This window comes from Leucoraja erinacea, unplaced genomic scaffold, assembly GCF_028641065.1.
Source record: "Leucoraja erinacea ecotype New England unplaced genomic scaffold, Leri_hhj_1 Leri_53S, whole genome shotgun sequence".
NCBI classification, from domain to species: Eukaryota; Metazoa; Chordata; class Chondrichthyes; order Rajiformes; family Rajidae; genus Leucoraja; species Leucoraja erinaceus.
This window is the reverse complement of record NW_026576443.1, coordinates 273868-295434: the sequence shown is the minus strand read 5'-3', so window position 1 is coordinate 295434 and position 21567 is coordinate 273868. Positions and strand designations below refer to the sequence as shown.

Genomic DNA, 21567 nt, shown 5'->3' with positions numbered 1-21567 from the left:
CTTGGGGAGTCTGCATCCTGCGGGCATGAACATTGAATTCTCAATTTTGTTAGCCCTTGCTGTCTCCTCCCTTTCCTCAGCCTTCGGGCTTCTCCTCCTCCTTTTTCCTTCCTTCTCCCCGCCCCCCTTCAGTCTGAAGAAGGGTCTCGGCCCGAAACGTTGCCTACTTCCTTCGCTCCATAGATGCTGCTGCACCCGCTGAGTTTCTCCAGCATTTTTGTCTACCTTCGATTTTCCAGCATCTGCAGTTCCTTCCTTCTTCTACGTAGTTTTTTTTGGCGGTTGGCAAACAACTTTTTAGTGCATTACCGCCACCAACTGGTATGGAATGTGGATCAAATAACATTATAACTTATATACTAATAACCTATATCTTTCCAAACAAATTGGTTACCCTGAGAAAAAGCATTAGGATTTGATTGCACTTATATGAATTCTTTTGTAAAATATCTATTAAATCAAATTGTACTTTTTCTTTTCTTAATCGTTCACTCATTTGTCTTCTTTCTTCCTCATACCTCTCACAATGTATAATTACATGCTCTATTGTCTCTTCTTGCCACAGCATTCACATCTGCCTGTATTATGCTTCCCTATTATAAAAAGTGTACTATTTAGACCAGTGTGACCAAATCTGATTCTTGAAATTACTGTCTCCTCTTTTCTGTTTTTTCCTGCACATCTCATTTCTCCCACTTTCCTCGGGACTCTGTAGAACCACCGTCCTTTCTGCTCTTCCTCCCATTGCTTTTGCCATCTTTCCTTCAGTCTTTGCTTAATAATGTCTTTGATTTCAGTTTTACCTATGTTAATACTTAAATCAACTCCCCCTCCCATTCCCAATCCGACCTCTCTGTCCTGGGTCTCCTCCATTGCCAGAGTGAGCAACACCGGAAATTGGAGGAACAGCACCTCATATTCCGCCTGGGTAGCTTGCGTCCTGATGGCATTAACGTTGAATTCTCCCAATTTTTGCTAGCCCTTGCTGTCTCCTCCCCTTCCTTAACCCTCAAACTGTCTCCTCCCATCCCCCCGCCCTCGGGCTCCTCCTCCTCCTCCCTTTTTCCTTTCTTCTCCCCACCCACCCCCCATCAGTCTGAAGAAGGGTTTTGGCCCGAAACGTCGCCTATTTCCTTCGCTCCATAGATGCTGCTGCACCCACTGAGTTTCTCCAGCAATTTTGTGTACCTTCGATCTTCCAGCATCTGCAGTTCCTTCTTGAATACTTCTTTTTGTTACCTCTTTTGCTACCTTATCTGCCATTTCGTTTCCTCTAATGCCAATGTGTGCTGGTACAGATAAAAATATGACTGTAAGCCCCATCATTTGAATTCTGAATAGTGTTTGTTGTATTTCTATCAAAATGTCTGGTCTACTGTCTGAATGGCTGTGCTGTAAACTCTTTATTGCTAAACTTGAATCTGAACAAATAACTGTCCTTAAAGACCTGGTATCCTCGACCCACTGTACCGCTAACAATATTGCAATCATTTCACCTGTGTATACTGAGACCTCATTATTCATCCTCTTCCCTACTTTGATGTGAAATTCTGGTGCAATAAATGCTACTCCTAATTTATCTACTGAATCTCTTGATGCATCTGTATAAATTTGGACAAAGCTGTAGTATCTGTCAATGTATTCCTGTATGATGAATGAATTATACATACGTTGTTTATCCTTGTTTTTCTGTTCTAATATTGTAAAGTCTACTGTTGCATCTGGAAGTATCCAAGGTGGAATTGAAGGTAATGGAACCGTTGGAACCACATTTTAATTGTGCTATGCTGATTTGTAATGCTCTCTGGGTCACTGTCCATCCAAAACTTTTTATTTCCCTTCTCTCCTTTTCCCAGCATGGTTTGACAGTAACTTGTGCTGGATGTTCTTGACTGTGGCCCTGTAGGTTAATCCAGTAATTCAATGAAAGCTGTATCCTTCTCATCTCTAGAGGCATCTCCCCCATTTTAACCTGTAATGCTGCTGTTGGAGTTGTTTTTATTGCACCTGTACATATTCTCAATGCCTGATATTGAATGTTGTCTATTTTCTTAAGAGAAATACTTGATGCGACCCATACACCACACAACCATAATCTAACACAGATCTAATTAACCCAGTGTATATAGCCTTCAAAGCTGTTCTATCTGCCCCCCAATCACATCCAACTAAACATCTCATTACATTAAGTATCTTCTTACATTTGTCCACTACTTTCTGAATATGAACCATCCATGTAATCTTCTCATCAAACCATAAACCTAAAAATATATGGTATTTTACTCTCTCCAATTCCTAGTTATATAATTTTAGTTTTACCTCACTACCAATTTTCTTCCTAGTAAAAAACATTATCTTTGTTTTTTCCACAGAAAATTTGAATCCCCATTTATATGACCACTCTTGTACCTTTATTATAGCCCTCTGTAGTTTATCTGCATCTCCTTCTTCTTCTTTGGAGTTTTACGGCAGTCGGCATCCGCAATGTTGCATTGCTGCCACCTTCTGGCTTCATTCCACAGTACTCATGTCTTTACATTAGATCCTTTTTATAAGCCCAGAGGCCCTCAAGAAATCAAACAACAACTTTATTCCTTTTCCTTTCCCTCCACACTCTAGAAAGTTCTTTACTGATATTTCTGTCAATCCAATTTTCCTCATTTCAATGATCATAAATCCTCTTTCTGTCTCATATCTCCTACATGCAACTAGGGCATGCTGAACTGTTTCTGGCTGATTGCATTCCTCACACAGCCCAGTAGGGTGTTTTCCCAATATTTTTAATGTGCTGTTCAGGTGAGTGTGTCCTATCCTCAATCTTGTTAATACTACCCGTTCCCTCCTGTTCCCCCCTCTTCTTGCTGTAATGCCCACTCGGTTTTGTAGCGAATTGAGGTGTCTCCCCTTTGTCTCCTGTTCCCAGTATTGTTGCCACTCCTGATTTATTTTTTTCCACACAATGTGTTTTCCTTCAGATTTGGACAGTTGTAAGTTTACCTGTTTCTTTTTTTAACAGCCTCCTTTGCCAATTTATCCACCTTTTCATTCCCTAGAACACCAATGTGCGCTGGGACCCACAACAAAGTCACGTCACTGCCCCTCCTTGTCACTTGGCTTAATAGTAGCAGGATTTCATAAACTAAGTCAGGCCGCCTATGGGATGCACCAGACCCAATACTCTGGATTGCAGATAATGAGTCGCTACATATTACTACTTTACATGGTTGCACCCACCGAACTCCCACCAAAACAGCGTACAGTTCCACTGTATATACTGTCAAATAGTTGTTTGTTCTTTTGTAAAGCTCAACATTCATCCCCTGGACTACCACAGCCGCCCGCCCCTGTTGTTTCAGCTACTGGATCCTTTGATGCGTCTGTGAAAATTAAGAGGTGTTCCCTGTATCTATTATCTATATGGCTATGATATTCTGTCTTTAGGTCTGAATTTTTGCCTCCCATATCTCCAGATCAACTTTTGGGATGTCCAGTAACCTGCAGTTCCTTCTTAAACCCAAGGTCATGTGAGAGGGGGTGGGGGACGTGATGACGTAAGGGCGGGAGACGTGTGGGGGAGGACGTGAGGGGGGGGGGACGGCGACGTGTTGACGTGAGGGCGGGGGACGTGAGGGGATACGAACTACCATTGGTCGACTGGGGAGTCCCTCACACGGGACTGCGACATGATTGGTCCAGTGGAGAGTCAATCAGGGCGGGGGCGGGAGGTTGCTAGACGGTGACTGGCCGCGCGGGGGCGCTGGAGCGCGGACGGGAGCGAGCGGGTGACGGATTTGGTCGTCGGCCGCGTCGATGATGGATACTCTGGAGCGGAGAGAGCGGTCGCTCACGGCCACGGCCACGGCCACCCCGGGCCCCACTGAACTGCCCAACAACCCCAACGTCAGGCTCTTCGGTAAGCGGCGCCCCGCCCCGGCCAGCCGCCCGGCCCAGACAGGACCAAGGCCTCAAGTGGGCCGTCTCGGAGCGGCTCCTCAGCTTTTACCACCATCTCTCTCTCCCCCCAGTAACTCCTGCTCCTTCCTCACCTCACCCCCCCCCCCCCCCCAGCTGTCGTCGTCGACCGTAAACCTCCCTCCCCCCCCCCCTCCCACTCCCCCTCCGCCCCTCTCTCCCCCTCCCCCTCTCCTTCCCTCCCGCTCCTAACCTCCTCCCCCCCCTCCACCTCACAACCCAAATAATTACCCTGGCGCTACCATATTCCCCCCCCCCCATTACCCTGGCGCTACCCTGGCCGCCCCCCCCCCCCCCCAATTACCCTGAGCGCTACCCTACCCCCCCCCCCCCCCCCCCCCAATTACCCTGGCGCTACCCTATTCCCCCCCCCCCCCCAATTACCCTGGCGCTACCCTATTCCCCCCCCAATTACCCTGGCGCTACCCCATTTCCCCCCCCCCCCCCCTCCAATTACCCTGGCGCTACCCTATCCCCCCCCCCCCCTCCAATTACCCTGGCGCTACCCTATTCCCCCCCCCCCCCTCCAATTACCCTGGCGCTACCCTATTCCCCCCCCCCCAATTACCCTGGCGCTACCCGTAAACCTCCCTCCCCCCCCCCCCCCCCACAATTACCCTGGCGCTACCCTATTCCCCCCCCCCCACAATTACCCTGGCGCTACCCTATTTCTCCCCCCTTCCCCTCTCCCCCCCCCAAATTACCCTGGCGCTACCCTATTTCACATCCCTCCCCTCTCCAATTACCATGGCAATGTGCAGGAAAGAACTGCAGATGTTGGTTTAAATTGAAGGTAGACACAAAGCTGGTGTAAGTAAGTAGCTGGAGTTTAGAAGGATGAGAGGGAATCTAATTGAAACATATAAGATTGTTTAGGACACACTCTAGGCAGGAAACATTCCTGATGTTGGGGGGAGTCCAGAACCAGGGGCCACAGTTTAAGAATAAGGAGTAAGCCATTTAGAACGGAGACGAGGAAACACAGAGAGTGGTGAGTCTGTGGAATTATCTACCTCAGCGGGCAGTGGAGGCCGGTTCTCTGGATGCTTTCAAGAGAGAGCTAGATAGGGCTCTTAAAAATAGCGGAGTCGGGGGATATGGGGAGAAGGCAGGAACGGGGTACTGATTGGGGATGATCAGCCATGATCACATTGAATGGCCTACTCCTGTACCTATTGTCATTGGGACAGGCAGCACCTCTGGAGAGAAGGACTGGGAGAACAATATTCTGTTGTGCTGCAGCAAGCAAGAATTTCATTGTCCTGTCTGGGACATGACAATAAAACACGTGCAACCTCCAGACAGACAGCAGCCGCAGTCAGGATCGAACCTGGGTATCTGACGCTGTGAGGCAGCGACTCCACGGCCGCGCCGCCAAAGTGCTGGAATATCTTACCGGATCAGGCAGCATCCCTAGAGAACATGGAAGGAACTGCAGATGCCGGTTTAAACCGAAGATGGACACAAAATGCTGGAGTAACCAGGCGGGACGGGCAACAACTCTGGAAAGAAGGAGTGGGCCATTTTGGGTTCAGCCCCTTCTCAATGCGAAACGTCACCCCTTTCTCCAGAAATGCTGCCTGTCCCCCGATTGCAGTGGTGCCAACTCAATTGCTCTGTTGACTTATTGGGCAGCCTGTTGGGAAGGCTGTGGAGGCCAAGTCAATGGATATAATATATCAGGGGACGTTTGATAGATGGTACACAAAAAAGCTGGAGAAACTCAGCGGGTGCAGCAGCATCTATGGAGCGAAGGAAATAGGCAACGTTTCGGGCCGAACCCCATCTTCAGATGCTCCGTAGATGCTGCTGCACCCGCTGAGTTTCTCCAGATTTTTTGTGTACCTTCGATTTTCCAGCATCTGCAGTTCCTTCTTAAACGAAGTTTGATAGATTCTTGGTTAAGGGTTATGGGGAGAAGGCTGGAGAATGGGGTTACGAGGGAAAGATAGGTCAGGAGTAGTAATGGTGGATTAGACTTGCTGGACCAAATAGTCTAATCCTATCACGTATGACCTTATGACAACCACCATTGTTGCCTCCCAATTGCCCTGGTGCTCCCTAACTATTTTTTCTAGAGATTCAGATTCAATTTTAATTATCATTGTCAGTGTACAGTACAGAGACAACGAAATGCATTTAGCATCTCCCTTGAAGAGCGACATAGCAAACGATTTGAATAAAAAATAAATAATAAGTGTCCGGGGGGGGGGTGATTGGCAGTCACCGAGGTACGTTGTTTAGTAGAGTGACAGCCGCCGGAAAGAAGCTGTTCCTCGACCTGCTGGTTCGGCAACGGAGAGACCTGTAGCGCCTCCCGGATGGTAGGAGGGTAAACAGTCCATGGTTGGGGTGAGAGCAGTCCTGGCGATGCTGAGCGCCCTCCGCAGACAGCGCTTGCTTTGGACAGACTCAATGGAGGGGAGCGTGGAACCGGTGATGCGTTGGGCAATTTTCACCACCCTCTGCAGTGCCTTCCGGTCGGAGACAGAGCAGTTGCCATACCATACTGTGATGCAGTTGGTAAGGATGCTCTCGATGGTGCAGCGGTAGAAGTTCACCAGGATCTGAGGAGACAGATGGACCTTCTTCAGTCTCCTCAGGAAGAAGAGACGCTGATGAGCCTTCTTGATCAGAGTAGAGGTATTGTGGGTCCAAGAGAGGTCATCGGAGATGTTGACTCCCAGGAACCTGAAGCTAGAAACGCGTTCCACCTCCGTCCCGTTAATGTGGATGGGGGTGTGCGTGCCACCTCTGGACTTCCTGAAGTCTACAATGAGCTCCTTGGTCTTCTTGGATGCTACCTGACGCGCTGAGTTACTCCAGCATTTTGTGCCTCATCTACCTACCCTGATTTTCCCAACCCTGCCACTATCCTCTCCATCCTACCATCCCCGAAGCTGAAAGAAGCTAGCTTTTACCACGGCATTGACTTGCTTGTCAAATTTCAGTGCCGAGTCAAATATCACGCCTTTGCGGTTGCAGCTCCTAGGCTGTGGAACAGCATCCCCCTTCCCATCAGAACTGCTCCCTCCATCGACTCCTTTAAGTCAAGACTAAAAACGTATCTATACTCCCAAGCATTTCCTGACGTCCACTGAGCGAGGGCTATATGTATATAGTTTGTTTGTTTATATTATTCTTATAACAAATGTAAACCACTTTCGCCAACGAGTTGTTTTTTTAAATGTGCTATATAAATAAATGTGACTTGACTTGACTTGACTTGGCCTCCACTGCCCTCTGTGGCAGGGAATTCCATAAATTCACAACTCTCTGGGTGAAAAATGACCTCCCCTTTATTCTAAGACTGTGGCCCCTGGTTCTGGACTCGCCCAACATTGGGAACATTTTTCCTGCATCTAGCTTGTCCAGTCCTTTTATAATTTTATATTATGGCCTACAGGAAACCACGGGTGCAGGAATCTTTAGCAAAACGTAAAGTGCCAGAAGAACTCAGCCAATGAGGCAGCATTTGTGAGGGTGGACACAAAAAGCTGGAGTAACACAGTGGGTCAGACAGCATCACTGAAGAAAAGGAATAGGTGGCGGGTCGGCTTCTAATTTCCCTATTCCTTTTCTCCAGGGATGCTGCCTGACCCGCTGAGTTGCTCCCAGCACTTTGTGTCTATCTTCGGTATCTGCAGTTCCTTCCTACACACGGCATCTGAGGGAATGGACATGAGGTTTGGACTTTCTGCAGTCTGGTTGCAGGTAGACTCTGGTCTGAAGAAGGGTCCCCACCCAAAATGTTGTCTATTCATTCTTGGGCGGCGCAGTGGTAGAGTTCCTGCCTTACAGCACCAGGAACATTTCACACAGAGAGTGGTGAGTCTCTGGAACTCTCTGCTGCAGAGGGTAGTCGAGGCCAGTTCATTGGCTATATTTAAGAGGGAGTTAGATGTGGCCCTTGTGGCTAAGGGGATCAGAGGGTATGGAGAGAAGGCAGGTACGGGATACTGAGTTGGATGATCAGCCATGATCATATTGAATGGCGGTGCAGGCTCGAAGGGCCGAATGGCCTACTCCTGCACCTAATTTCTATGTTTCTATGAACCTGACCACGTCTGTTTGGAGTTTGTAAAATTGTCCCTGGTGTGTGTATGATAGTGCTAGTGTATGGGGATCGTTGGTCGGTGTGGACTCAGTGGGCTGAAGAGACAATTTTATAGTGCGCGCTAAAATTGAAAAAGGTTGCTGCCAGACCTGTTGAGTTCTTCCTACTCTTTGTGTTTTGGTCAGTGTTCTGACTTTGCTGCTTTTGTGGGTGAGATTAGATGTTGGACGATGTTCGATGTCTATCGGGCAAGATACAAGTAATCCATTTCTGAGCTGTTTGATTTAGTGACTGCCTCACTAGAGGGAGGTGGTGTGCTCCTATTTGGGCCAAAATTGATTTCTCTAGCTTCATTTAACCCCTTAAGTAATCTTTTTAGAATTGTGCCAAAATGTTAATAATGCTGACAGTGGAATTCATTCTCAAGCTCTAACTTGTAGATTTGGTTGTACTACCGAGAAAACAAGAGGGGAAAAATCTTGTATCTTAACTATCTGCCGGCAGTGAATAATACTGAGGGTCATTGCACGGAATCAGGCCCTTCGTCCCATCTTGCCCATGCCAACCAAGATGCTCCATCTACGCTAGTCCCACTGCCAGTGTTAGGGCATTTCCCTCTAAACCTTTCTTATCTATATCCCTATCCAAATGGCTTTGAAATGTTGCGATAGTACATGCCTCGACCACCTATAGCAGCTCATTCCACGTATTCCACCACCCTCTCCTAACAACATCCTAACAACAACTGAGACAAAAGCACACTGGATAACCACCAAGTGGTCACAGGAGTGAAAGACAACCTCATCTCCATTACACAGCTACATCTCTTCACCAGATAAAAGCTGTCCAGGATCTGACCTCCCCAGAGGAGCATGGGTGATGCTCAACAGACTTCGTACCGGAGTTGGGCGTTTCAATGCCAGCATGTGGAGATGCGGGCTCCGCCAGAGCCCAGCCTGTGAATGCGGAGCAGAACAACAGACAACCAACCATGTCATCTCTGGGTGCCAGCTCTACCACCCACCAAATGGAGATCAGGGGCCTGGCAGACATTGACGCAGAGACAACAACTTGGCTGCTGAACACCCGGCTTGAGATCTAACTATTCCTTTGGTTTATGTTTCATTCGCAAGAAAAAGAAGACCACCCTCTGTGTGACAAAGTTCCCCCTCGGGTTCCTGTTAATGTTTTCCCTCTCTCACCTTCTGCAGTTGTACAGGGCCCTAGTGAGACCACACCTGGGGTATTGTGTGCAGTTTTGGTCTCCAAATCTGAAGGACATTCTTGCTATTGATGGAGTGCAGTGTAGGTTCACCAGGTTAACTCCCGGGATGGCGGGACTGTCATATGTTGAAAGAATAGAGCGACTGGGTTTGTATACACTGGAATTTAGATTGTGAGAGGGGATCTTATTGAAACATATGATTATTAAGGGATTGTACAAGCTGGAGGAAGGAAACATGTTCCCGATGTTGGGGGAGTCCAGAACCAGGGGCCGCAAGGCAAGGCAAGTTTATTTATATAGCACCATTCGTGCAAACAGCAATTCAAGGTGCTTTACAGGAAAGAAAAAATAAAATAGTCAATAATTAAAAATTGCAAAATAAGCAATATGACAAATGTATGAATAATAAAACAACGTCAGTGAAACAATAAAACGATTTTAAGAAGCACATAAAAGGGGTTAAAATTAGACGGTTAAGATTACCTGCATGTCGGGTTATGGACAAGCTATAGTAAACAACAGTGTTTTTAGGCCTGATTTAAATGCGCTTACAGTCTGTGCACACCTCGGGTGTTCAGGGAGCTTGTTCCACAGGTGTGGAGCATAAAAACCGAATGCTGCTTCAGCCTTTTTAGTTCTGACCCTGGGAACACAGAGTAAACCTGTCCCTGAAGACCTGAGGAGTCTAGGCGCCTCATATACAACAAGTAGGTCAGAGATGTATTTTGGACCTAGATCATCCTCTTCAGTGCCTTGTAGGTCAGTAACAGAATTGAGCACTCGCCTCTAGCCTTGTTTTTTTGGGACCAAAGACAATAATTTCTGTCTTATTTGCATTGAGCTGGAGGAAGTTCTGGTTCATCCACTAATTGATATGTTTGACACACTGGCTCAGTGAGTGTAGGGGACTATGGTCATGTGGTGACACTGCGATATATAGTTGTGTGTCATCGGCATAGGTGTGGTAGGATATGTTAAAATGCTCTATGATCTGAGCTAGGGGGAGCATATAAATGTTGAACAAAATGGGTCTAAGAATGGAGCCCTGAGGAACCCCGCATGTGAGTTTTGTACGTTCTGATTCAAAATTACCAAGGGAAACAAAATAATCCCGATCTTTCAAGTAAGATTTGAACCAGTCCAGCACAGAACCAGAGAGTCCCACCCACTTCTCCAGTCTGTCAAGCAGTATGTTGTGGTCCACCGTATCAAAAGCAGCACTGAGATCTAGAAGTACCAAAACTGAAGCTTTTGATGCATCACTGTTTAGATGTCTGTCATTTAGGACCTTAGTGAGTGCAGTCTCGGTGCTGTGATGTGGCCGAAATCCCGACTGGAAAACAGTCTAAGAATAAGGGGTAGACCATTTAGAACAGAGATGACGAAAAACTTTTTCACCCAGAGAGTTGTCAATCTGTGGAATTCTCTGCCTCAGAAGGCAGTGGATGCCAATTCACTGGATGTTTTCAAGAGTACTTAAAGATAGAGATATGGGTAGAAGGCAGGTACGGGGTACTGATTGTGAATGATCAGATATTATCACAATGAATAGCAGTGCTGGCTCGAAGGGCCGAATGGCTTACTCCTGCACCTATTGTCTGTACTTTGGTTCTTGATTTCCCTACTATGGGTAGAGGAGTCTGCTTTTACCCTATTTATTCCCCTCATGCTCTTATAAATCTCTAAGATCATGTTTCTAGAGCTGACAAATCCATTCATTTCTACAGTTTCTGCCTTTCAAATTGCTTAAATCTGAGGCTCAATTCCAAGTGGGTGGGGAAAAAAAACTTGCTAGATTGTTGGAAAACGTGTTTAGAGTCTTTTATTGTTCTGGTTAACACTTAATGATCGGCCGGTGTCACTAAATGGGTTTCCTGTTCTTAGCAATTTGTTCCTTAAACTGATAGAGCCGCTGCCTCACAGTGCCAGAGTCCCGGACTTGATCCTGACTGCAGTGTGCAGGCAATGTCAGATAACATGGAGCTAGTGGTAATGGGCAATTGATGGTCGCCATGGACTTGGTGGGCCGAAGAGCCTGTTTCTTTGCTTTATCTCCAAACTAAACGATAATTTTCACAGACTTTGAAATTACATAATGCAGTTTATTCATAGATCATGGTGCAATGCAGGAACATTGCACTCATTTGTGAGACTCACCTTCGAACAGCATGAGTCTCAATTTTTCAAATTAACCTGCAAACCTGCACGACTTTGGAATATGGGAAGTAACCGGAGCCCCCAGAGAAAACTCACGCCGTCATCGGGAGAACGTGCAAACTCCAGACAGACAGCAGCTGCAGTCAGGATCGAACCCGGGTATCTGCCGCTGTGAGGCGGCCTCTCCAACGCTGCACCCACTGTGCCGCCAAAGTGCTGGAATATCTTGCCGGATCAGGCAGCATCCCTGGAGAACATGTGTAGGAAGGAACTGCAGGTGCTGGTTTAAACTGAAGATGGACACAAAACGCTGGAGTAACTCGGCGGGACAGGCAGCATCTCTGGAGAGAAGGAGTGGGTGACGTTTCGGGTCGAGACCCTTCTTCAGACATTTTGGTTGGGACCCTAGTGGATAGCTCCTTGCACTGGAAGACCAGTCAGTAAGTTTCAGACAGGCTTTTGATTGACTTTCAAAGCTGTTCTACTCCTTGCAACCTTCCTATGGTGATTTCTAATACACTAAGGCGTGCTAACACTTGGAATGAGTCTGCATCAATTATGTTTTTGCCCACCCCCACTCAAAAACTAGCCATAGCCTTCCTAAATCAACATCAACATTGAAACATATCAGATTGTTAAGGGCTTGGACACGCTAGAGGCAGGAAACATGTTCCCGATGTTGGGGGAGTCCAGAACCAGGGACCACAGTTTAAGAATAAGGAGTAAGCCATTTAGAACGGAGACGAGGAAACACTTTTTCTCACAGAGAGTGGTGAGTCTGTGGAATTCTCTGCCTCAGGGGGCGGTGGAGGCAGGTTCTCTGGATGCTTTCTAGAGAGAGCTAGATAGGGCTCTTAAAAATAGCGGAGTCAGGGGATATGGGGATGATCAGCCATGATCACATTGAATGGCGGTGCTGGCTCGAAGGGCCAAATGGCCTACTCCTGAACCTATTGTCTATTGTCTCGAGCGTTAATGTGTGCACTAATTTCCAAATGTGTTGGTGGGAGCAGTTGATTATATTTACAGTTTAAATTCTCATTGTCCAGGGTGCATGCTGGAAGGATCAAAGAAAGAGTACAAGTTCAAGGTGCAGGATGATTCGACGGCACACCAACTGGTTCTGAGAACGGTGAGTATCGTGAGCTGTGTGTGCAATTGGAAAGTCTACTTGTCTCCTCTCTCCTGACCTTGTGCTGAGTGCAGGTGTCAAGATGTCGTCAAGCTGGAAAGGGCACAGAGAAGATTTTCGAGGATGTTGCCAGGACTGGAGGGTCTGAGCTACAGGGAGCGGTTGAGCAGACTGGCACTCTATTCCTTGCAGCGCAGGAAGATGAGGGGTGATCTTATTGAGTTGTATAAAATCATCAGAGGAATAGATCGGTTAGATGCACTTAGTCTCTTGCCCAGAGTAGGGGAATCGAAGACCAGAGGACATGGGTTTAAGGTGAAGGGGAAAAGATTTAATAGAAATCTGAGGGGTAACTTTTTCGCACAAACGGTGGTGGGTGCATGGAACAAGCTGCCAGAGGAGGGAGTTGAGGCAAGGACTATTCCAACATTTAAGAAACAGACAGGTATATGGATGGAATGTGTAGGAAGGAACTGCAGATGCTGGTTGAAATCGAAGATAGACAAAAAATGCTGGAGTAATTCTGCAGGACTGGCAGCATCTCAGATTCAGATTCAGATTCAATTTAATTGTCATTGTCAGTGTACAGTACAGAGACAACGAAATGCAGACAGGAGATGATGTCTGTCCCGCTGAGTTACACCAGCATTTTGTGTCTATCTTGGGTACACGGATAGGTTTGAAGGGATGTTGACCAAAAGGGGGCAGGTGGTACTAGTGTAGTAATATTGTCTATTGTAGCTGGGACATGTTGACCAGTGTGGGCAAGTCGGGTTGAAGGGCCTGTTCCCACACTGTATCAGTGTATGACTAATTAATTTTCCTAAATGTGGTACAGGGTTAGATTTGTTACCTTTGCGCCAGGGACCTGCTGCGCTCAATCCTTGATTACAGGTACTGTCTGCAAGGAGTTTGTCCGTTCTTCCCGTGACTGCATGGGCTTCCTCCAGCTGCTCCAGTTTCCTCCAACACTCCAAAGATGTATAGTTTCGTATGTTTAGGTAATATTTTATATGATCCTAATGTATAGGATAATGCTAGTGTACGGGGATCACTGTTCGCCACGGCCGCAGTGGGCCGAAGAGCCTGTTCCCGCGTTGTATCTCTAAATTAAACTAAACATTGTCACTGCCTTCACCCCTGCCAGCTTGCAAGAACATTTTATTGAACTCCTGCCTTTTCTAAATTCCAATTACCCAGGCAGCTCACTTGCCTTCCATAACTTGTTTAAGAAAGAACTGCAGATGCTGGAAAAATCAAAGGTAGACAAAAATGCTGGAGAAACTCAGCAGGTGAGGCAGCATCTATGGAGCGAAGAAATAGGTGACGTTTCGGGTCGAGACCCTTCTTCAGTCTGAAGAAGGGTCTCGACCCCGCTGAGATTCTCCAGCATTTTTGTCAACCTTTGCCTCCCATAACTAATCGTCCTTCACAGGGTTTTGCAGTGGTTAAGCTTTTAGCTCATTCTGTGACTCGGTACTAGTCCTCCTTCAGACAAAATGCCTTTGGATGACAATGCTATAAAAGGCACAAATCAAATGCAACTAGTCAGAAAAATCGGTTTGGAATTGCAAAGAAAGCATGCTCGCATTTTACAAAGAACCAATAAATTGCTACCCAACAATCCACAGGGCAAATTAGAGCACTTTATCACCTTTGAAGTGGAAATGATCACCTTATGTAATCTACTTTCATCCACTTATCTTCAGTGTTGCATCACAGGAGCTTTCAAATTGCCTAAAATCAAAAAGTGTGGCCCACAAATTTAAGGTCTTGGAATGAGAGATACAAGTTAGAGAAGCAGTAGTATTTAACGTCTAGCCAGAGGAATGACACCTGGCTCTAGCTAAAATGGGGGAAAAGATTAAAAAGCGCTGAAAAGAATAAAAATAGTGTCGAGTCCTCTAATTAAGTTGCTCTTGTGCAATATTGCTAGTGAAGCAAGCAGATGGACAAGCACTGACTTGGAGGCCCAAAGGAGCAGTGAGCTGGGCAAGGATGAGCAACAGGAACGTTTTGAGCAGCTCATTCGTGGACCAAAGCACCCCCCCCCAGCCCAAACTATATCTTGACAGCCGCAGATTCACATTTCCAACAACTGACCAGGTTAAGAACCAGAACAGTACAGCACGGAACGGGCCCTTCGGCCCACTGTGTCTGTTCCAAACCAAGTTGAACCAATCTCCTCTGCCTGCACTTGATCCACATCTCTCCACTCCCTGCACATCCATGTACCTACCTATCATCACGATAGTGGTGAAAAGCCACTATAGGTTTGCCTCCTCCAACATGCCTGGCAGAGTGTTCCAGGCACTCGCCGCTCCTTGTGGGGGAGGTGGGAAGCTTTGCCCCTGTCCACTTTTTTTTTTAGACTTTAGAGATACAGCGTGGAAACAGGCCCTTCGGTCCACCCTGTCCGCGCCGACCAGTGAACACCCCATACACTAGCACGATTATACAGACTACAGACAATTTACTATTTAACCTAATCCAATTAACCTCCAAACCTGTATGCTTTTGGAGTGTGGGAGGAAACTGGAGCACCTGGTAAAAAACCCGCGGGGTCATAGAGAGAACGTAAAAACTCCGTACTGACGCGAGGCGTCTGTCGTCGGGATGGAGCCCGGGTCTCTGCCGCTGTAAGGCAACAACTTTACCGCTTCGTCGCTGTGCCGCCCAAAAACTTTGCCCAATTCAACAACTTTTATCCATTTTCCTTTCTGCGGATGTACTGGAGACTGAAATTTTATTCTGAGGCCACAGCCCCAGAATAAAAGGACGTACCTTTAGAAAGGAGTTGAGGAGGAATTTCTCTAGTGAGAGTGTGGTGAATCTGTGGAATTCATTGCCACAGACAGCTGTGGAGGCCGGCAATTGATATTTTTAAGGTGGATATTGATAGATTCTTGATTATTAAGGGTGATGGGGAGAAGGCAGGAGATTAGAGTTGAGAGGGAAAGGTAGATCAGCCATGAGTGAATGGTGGAGTAGACTTGATGAGCCGAATGGCCAAATTCTACTCTCCTATCACTTATGACATATTTAAGAAAGAACTGCAGATGCTGGAAATATCAAAGGTAGGCAAAAATGCTGGCGAAACTCAGCGAGTGAGGCAGCATCTATGGAGCAATGGAATTGGTGACGGTTCGGGTCAAGACCCTTCTTCAGACTTGTGACCTTATAACCATATAACAATTACAGCACGGAAACAGGCCATCTCGGCCCTACAAGTCCGTGCCGAACAACTTTTTTCCCTTAGTCCCACCTGCCTGCACTCATACCATAACCCTCCATTCCCTTCTCATCCATATGCCTATCCAATTTATTTTTAAATGATACCAACGAACCTGCCTCCACCACTTCCACTGGAAGCTCATTCCACACCGCTACCACTCTCTGAGTAAAGAAATTCCCCCTCATGTTACCCCTAAACTTCTGTCCCTTAATTCTGAAGTCATGTCCTCTCATGTTATGATCTTTAGAGTGCAGAGTTGAGGGCTATGTCTGAAGTAAGGTCCCGAACCGAAACGTTACCTATTCATATCCTCCAGAGATGCTGCCCGACTCGCTGAATTACTCCAGCATTTTGTGTCTATGTTCGGTGTTCTATAAATGTGTAGATGTTGTATTTGATCTTGAGGCTGGAGAATTTCTCATTCCTCCGGCTTTGGTGAAGCTCCAGGAAGGAGCTGGATTTGACGTGTACTGTTGAATTGCTTTTTGAAACTTTGCTCCCCATTCCCATGTTGGCAGGTATGCGTGGGGCCAGACACGAAGGATGAACTGCATGTCATTGAGCTGGAAGCCATGAGTGCCAATGGGAAAATGATTAAAATGCCCTTAACATCTCTGAAACCGTCCGTTCTGACTTCAGTAAGTGGCCTTTTTATCTGTATACAAGGCTACAAGGCTTTTGTTTTGATATATTTAAGACATTTTTGAACATTGAATACTCCAATTTTCGGTGACCCCCTCCAACCCACTTTCTTACCATGCTACCCCCAACTGGATTCTCGCCTATTTCCTTCCCCGGCTTCAACAATTCCCAACTATTCAATCCTTTTGGCTCTCACCTTCAGTTTTTCTTCTTGCGTGTAGCGTGCACAGCCTAAAGTTGTAGGACAACTTGTTCTATTTGATCTTGTTTGATTGTGAACGCCAGGTTGATTGCATTCGTCGAAACAGGGCGGACCACGTGAAGGTTGCAATCTCCCACCCCGCCTTCAGCTTTATGCTCTGGGCTTCGTTTCCAACCATCTGCCCGTATCCACCTGTAACTTGCCGCGCATTCTCCTGCCTCCCTCTCTCCCAGTCATTTCACCGCACTCACAATCAGTCTGAAGAAGGGCCCTTGCCCAAAACGTCACCTAACCATGTTCTCCAGCGATGCTGCCTGGCCTGCTGAGTTGCACCTGCACTTTGGATTAGTAAACCTCTTTTTAAGACAGAGCCTGAAGAAGGATCCCAACCCGAAACATTATTTTTCCATTCCCTCCACAGATGCTGCCTCATCCATTGAGTTGCTCCACGGAGCACTTTGTTTTGCTCAGGGCGTTACTTGCATCTCCAAAACACATATGTGTACGAAAGAACTGCAGATGCTGGTTTAAATCAAGGGTAGACACAAAATATTGGAGTAACTCAGCGGGACATACAGCATCTCTGGAGAGTAGGAATGGGGACCGATTCAGGTCGAGACCCAGTATGAAGAAGGGTCTCGACCCGAAACATCACCCATTCCTTCTCTCCAGAGTCGCTGCCTGTCCCGCTGAGTTACTACAGCATTTTGTGTCCAAAACACATATGATCTGTTGTGTAGAAAGGAGCTGCAGGTGCTGGTTTATACTGCAGATAGCCAAAGTTCTGGAGTAATTCAGTGGGTCAGTCAGCATCTCTGGAGAAAAAAGATGGGTGACGTTACGAGTAGGCCATAGGACTGTCACCCATCCTTTTTCTCCAGAGATGCAACCTCGCCACACATGATCTGTTGTTGGGTGTGATAAGGCTATGTACATGCAATTAAATATCAATAGATTTGCTCCTCGTTTCCATCTAAATCTGACAATTTAGTGTTAGAGACCCGCACGGTTGGCTTCACACGCACGCACCCATACCCCGTTAGGCAGGCGAGGGAGGGGGGGGTGGTGGTCTGAAATTCACACGGTGCAAAGCCAAGGTGATGCAGACACACACACACACACCGCGATGAATAGGAAGGTTGCTGCTGTTATTAAAATGGCTAAAGCACAGTGTACGGCGAGTCCTTTAAAAGATGAGGGGAAAGAAGGTGGACAACTTTAAAGAAGCCAGAGATACACGGATGTGAAGTTCGGTGGGCCTTTAACATTACCGGTCGGTTATCCTTGGTTCTGAAAACTATTGCTTATGGGTTTTTTCCCCCCCCCCAATGAAACAATGAAATTCACCGGTCAGCACCGGCTACAGCCTACGAGAACCTTCGACCTCCTGGTAACCCACCAACGACGGGAGAATTCTCGCTGCTCTCCATGGCGGCTTCATTCCAGTCGCCGCTAATTTTTAAACATGTTGAAAAATTTGCGGCGACCATAATGAGGCCGCGACTAGTTCCCGGACCATGAAGGCGACTCCCCGGTAACCACCCGCGAACATGTGGCGACTACATACTCCTGCAGTTGCCTAAGTGGGACAGGCCCATAACGGTCAACATGTTCCATGGAGATCTTCGCACACCCATTCACACTAGTTGTATATTCCACTTTCTCAACCGCACCTTGCAGACGTGGGAATTTACAGAGGCCAATTATCCATTGTATCATTTTTTTTAAAGTATAAATTCCTAAGTATAAAAAGAATAAATTCCTAGGCTGCTAAACCTCTCCCTATAGCTGAGGACCTTGACTCATGGCAACATCCTCGTAAATCTTTTCTGCACCTTTCCATGAAAGCCAATGTCTCAGCGGGTCTGGCAGCATCATTGGAGAAAACAGGTAGTTTAAACACTAGGTGATGTTTCTGATTGGGACCTTTCTTCAGACGGACAGAGATGTTGACACGCTGAGCTACTCCAGAGTGTCTTATCTTTGGTGTGAGCCATCATCTACAGTTCTTTATTATTGCTATTAATTGGTTATTGTACCCACCTCCGCCAACTCCTCTGGCAACTCGTTCCAGGCAACCACCATCCTTGTATCGCCTTACAAATCTCTCTCCTCTCACCTTAAGCCTGTGCCCTCTGAGACTCGAAGTGCTGGAGTGACTCAGCTGCTCAGGCAACACGGCCAAGTTAGTCTGAAGAGCCTGTTTCCGCTCTGGTTGACTATAATAGACGGGCGACATTTCGGGTCCCGATCTGAAACATCGCCTATCCATTTTCTCGCAGTTTAATTTAGAGGTACAGCATGGAAACAGGCCCTTTGACCCACCGAGTCTGCGCCAACCAGCGATCCCCGCACACTAACACTATCCTTCGTACACTAGGGACAATTAAATCACAATTTTACCAAGCCATTTGACCTACAAAGTGTGGGAGGAAACCGTAGATCCCAGAGAAAACCCACACAGGTCATGGGTGAACGTACAAACTCCGTTCAGACAAGCACCTGTAGTCAGGATCGAACCCGGGTCTTTGGCGCTGGAAGGGAGCAACTCTACCGCTGCGTCACCGTGCCGCACTGATGATGCCTGACCTGCTGAGGTTTAGATCTGCTACATGAATTTACCGGGTTGTATGCAAAACACACCATTCCACTGTACCTAGATACATGTGACAATAAAGTATAAGTGAATGAATTTGTTGGATTCCTCCAATACTTTGTTTTTTGGTAATGAGTATTATATTTAAAATATTGAATGCTGGTCTTTTCTAGATGGGTCTGGGTGGATTTGAAGTGTCTCCTCCAGTCCGTTTCTGCCTGAAGACCGGTTCTGGTCCTATTTATATCAGTGGGGAACATATCATTGGTGAGTGTGTATTTAACCTATCTCCTTCTCCTAAAAAATAACCATTTGAATAATGTATCCGTGTAAAATTCCTTATGCGTTGTATGCCCATGTCAGCTATGATCTTGGGTGGGATTAGATAATAAACAATAGACAATAGGTGCAGGAGTAGGCCATTTGGTGCCAGCACCACAATTCAATGTGATCAAGGCTGATCATCCACAATCAGTACTCCATTCCTGCCTTCTCCCCATATCCCCTGACTCCGCTATCTTTAAGAGCCCTATCTAGCTCTCTCTTGAAAGCATCCAGAGAATTAGCTTCCACCGCCCTCTGAGGCAGAGAACTCCACAGACTCACAACTGTGTGGAAAAATTCTCCGTTCTCATGGCTTACCCTTTATTCTTAAACTTATTCTTAAATTCAAATCCTTGTTCTGAATTGATGTTGGAAATGCAGAAAATGTTTGCTTCTTTCTTTTCCTCTATGCTAGCCGTCTCAAATGTTATTCCGTTACCTGCTTGGGTGGAAAGACAGAAAATGGTGGAGTAACTCAGTGGGTCAGTCAGCATCCCTGGAGAACTCTTTGGGTCGGGGACCCTTCTTCGGACTGATGCTTGGGTGGACTAATGTCAGCAGTAGATTTTCACATTGGCCTTTCACCCTGGAACATGTTTAAGATTCCAGCTCGGACTCATTTTGGGATGAAAGTCTTCTCGTTCGACCTCTAGGCATGAAGAAACAATGTCGGACCAGGACCCTTCAACGCAAGGTCTCTGTGACCAAAGAGGACATGGTAGTACGCAAACCATGGAGGGAAATGGTCCCTGGGATTCTGATCATATCGGGAATAATCTTGGTAAGTGTGGTCGTATATATTCATGCAACTATTGCATTACTTTATTAATAATATATTGAGGTCACATTTAGTTTTGTCGGCATTTTTGCCCCACTACCTTTGTTGACAGATTATTAATGGTTTGTTTTTTTCCTGATTCAAGTTCGTCATTTTTACGGCCGTTACTTTCTGTTTGCAGATTGGCTTGGATTTGATGCAACCACTACTTAAAGAACCGCTGGCCCCATTGCAATCCCTGCTTCTAGCCCCTTTGCCTGAGCTGGATACATTTGGAATGGCCATGCCCGATGGTGAAAGATGCAAATCAACACCTGGTTTAGGATCTGAAAGACCGATGGGCGAATGGTAAAACTTCAACGAAGGATCGGATCTTGAAGCATCGATAGGATCTGGATACGAGCTTGAGAACGATGGACCTTGCACCAAAGTACTGAGGTGTTGCAATGCACAATAATGGGGCTCACAAGAAGTACACGACAAGGAGGCTTTAACATTAAGCTATTTATTTTGCTTCCTTCATATTTGGATCCATTTCCAGGAATAGTTTGCACTCTTTCCTTTGGATGCAGGTTATTTATTGCTCAGCTTTATATCAGTTGGCCAGGCTGCCCTTAAAGCCAATCCATGGAAAGCAGTGAGCAGTTAAATTCTCTCAAAGCTGTGCGCTGCCCGTATACATGGAGGGGTGAGTATCCTAGCATTTGGAACCATTAACCATTGAGGGAGGGATGTCTTTACTCTCATGTCACTTCCTACGTTATAGGGACAGCAAATTCAATTCCTTTGATGGATGCTCTGTCTTTGAAATGGTATTAATGAGGTCCTAAATAAATACAATTGCACTACATATTCTGATGGACTCGTTATTATGCAACACTCTTAAGTCTACAATGGATTTAGTGTGTATGGATTTAATTTACATGCTTTTAATCAAAACTGAGATTAGTTCATCTTGGCATGATGTCTAGCACAGACATTATAGGCCAAAGGGCCTGTCACTTGGCTGTATTATTCCATGCCCATCTCTTCTGGTGGGTAAGGTTCTTCATGTGAGCCTAAACCAAAGGCAAAGATTAATTTTTATCTCTAAAAATCCACTTAGCAACACCTTCACGCTGCCTGGGCAAGATCAGCAGCATAATCGAGGACCAGTCTCGCCACTCTCTTTTCACCCCTCTTGCTATCAGGCAAGAGGCAAACAAGTTTGAAAACTCACACCTCCAGATTCAGAGACTGTTGCTTCC

General features: G+C 46.5%; 1 protein-coding gene across 3 annotated transcripts in view; it reads left to right on the top strand.

Annotated features, from left to right (window-relative positions):
• The first annotated feature begins 3810 nt into the window (after positions 1-3810).
• The window catches only part of LOC129694088 (nucleophosmin-like), a 124967-nt gene continuing 107210 nt past the window's right edge, over positions 3811-21567 (top strand). The window contains exons 1-4 of one of the 3 annotated variants that reach the window (XM_055630812.1): positions 3811-3913; positions 12461-12543; positions 16297-16416; positions 19392-19485. In XM_055630812.1, coding sequence (XP_055486787.1) covers positions 3811-3913; positions 12461-12543; positions 16297-16416; positions 19392-19485 — 400 coding nt within the window. Of the gene's footprint in view, positions 3914-7682; positions 7801-11649; positions 11852-12460; positions 12544-16296; positions 16417-19391; positions 19486-21567 lie in introns of those variants that run through there. The other 2 variants (XM_055630814.1, XM_055630813.1) reach the window with 2 other exon arrangements.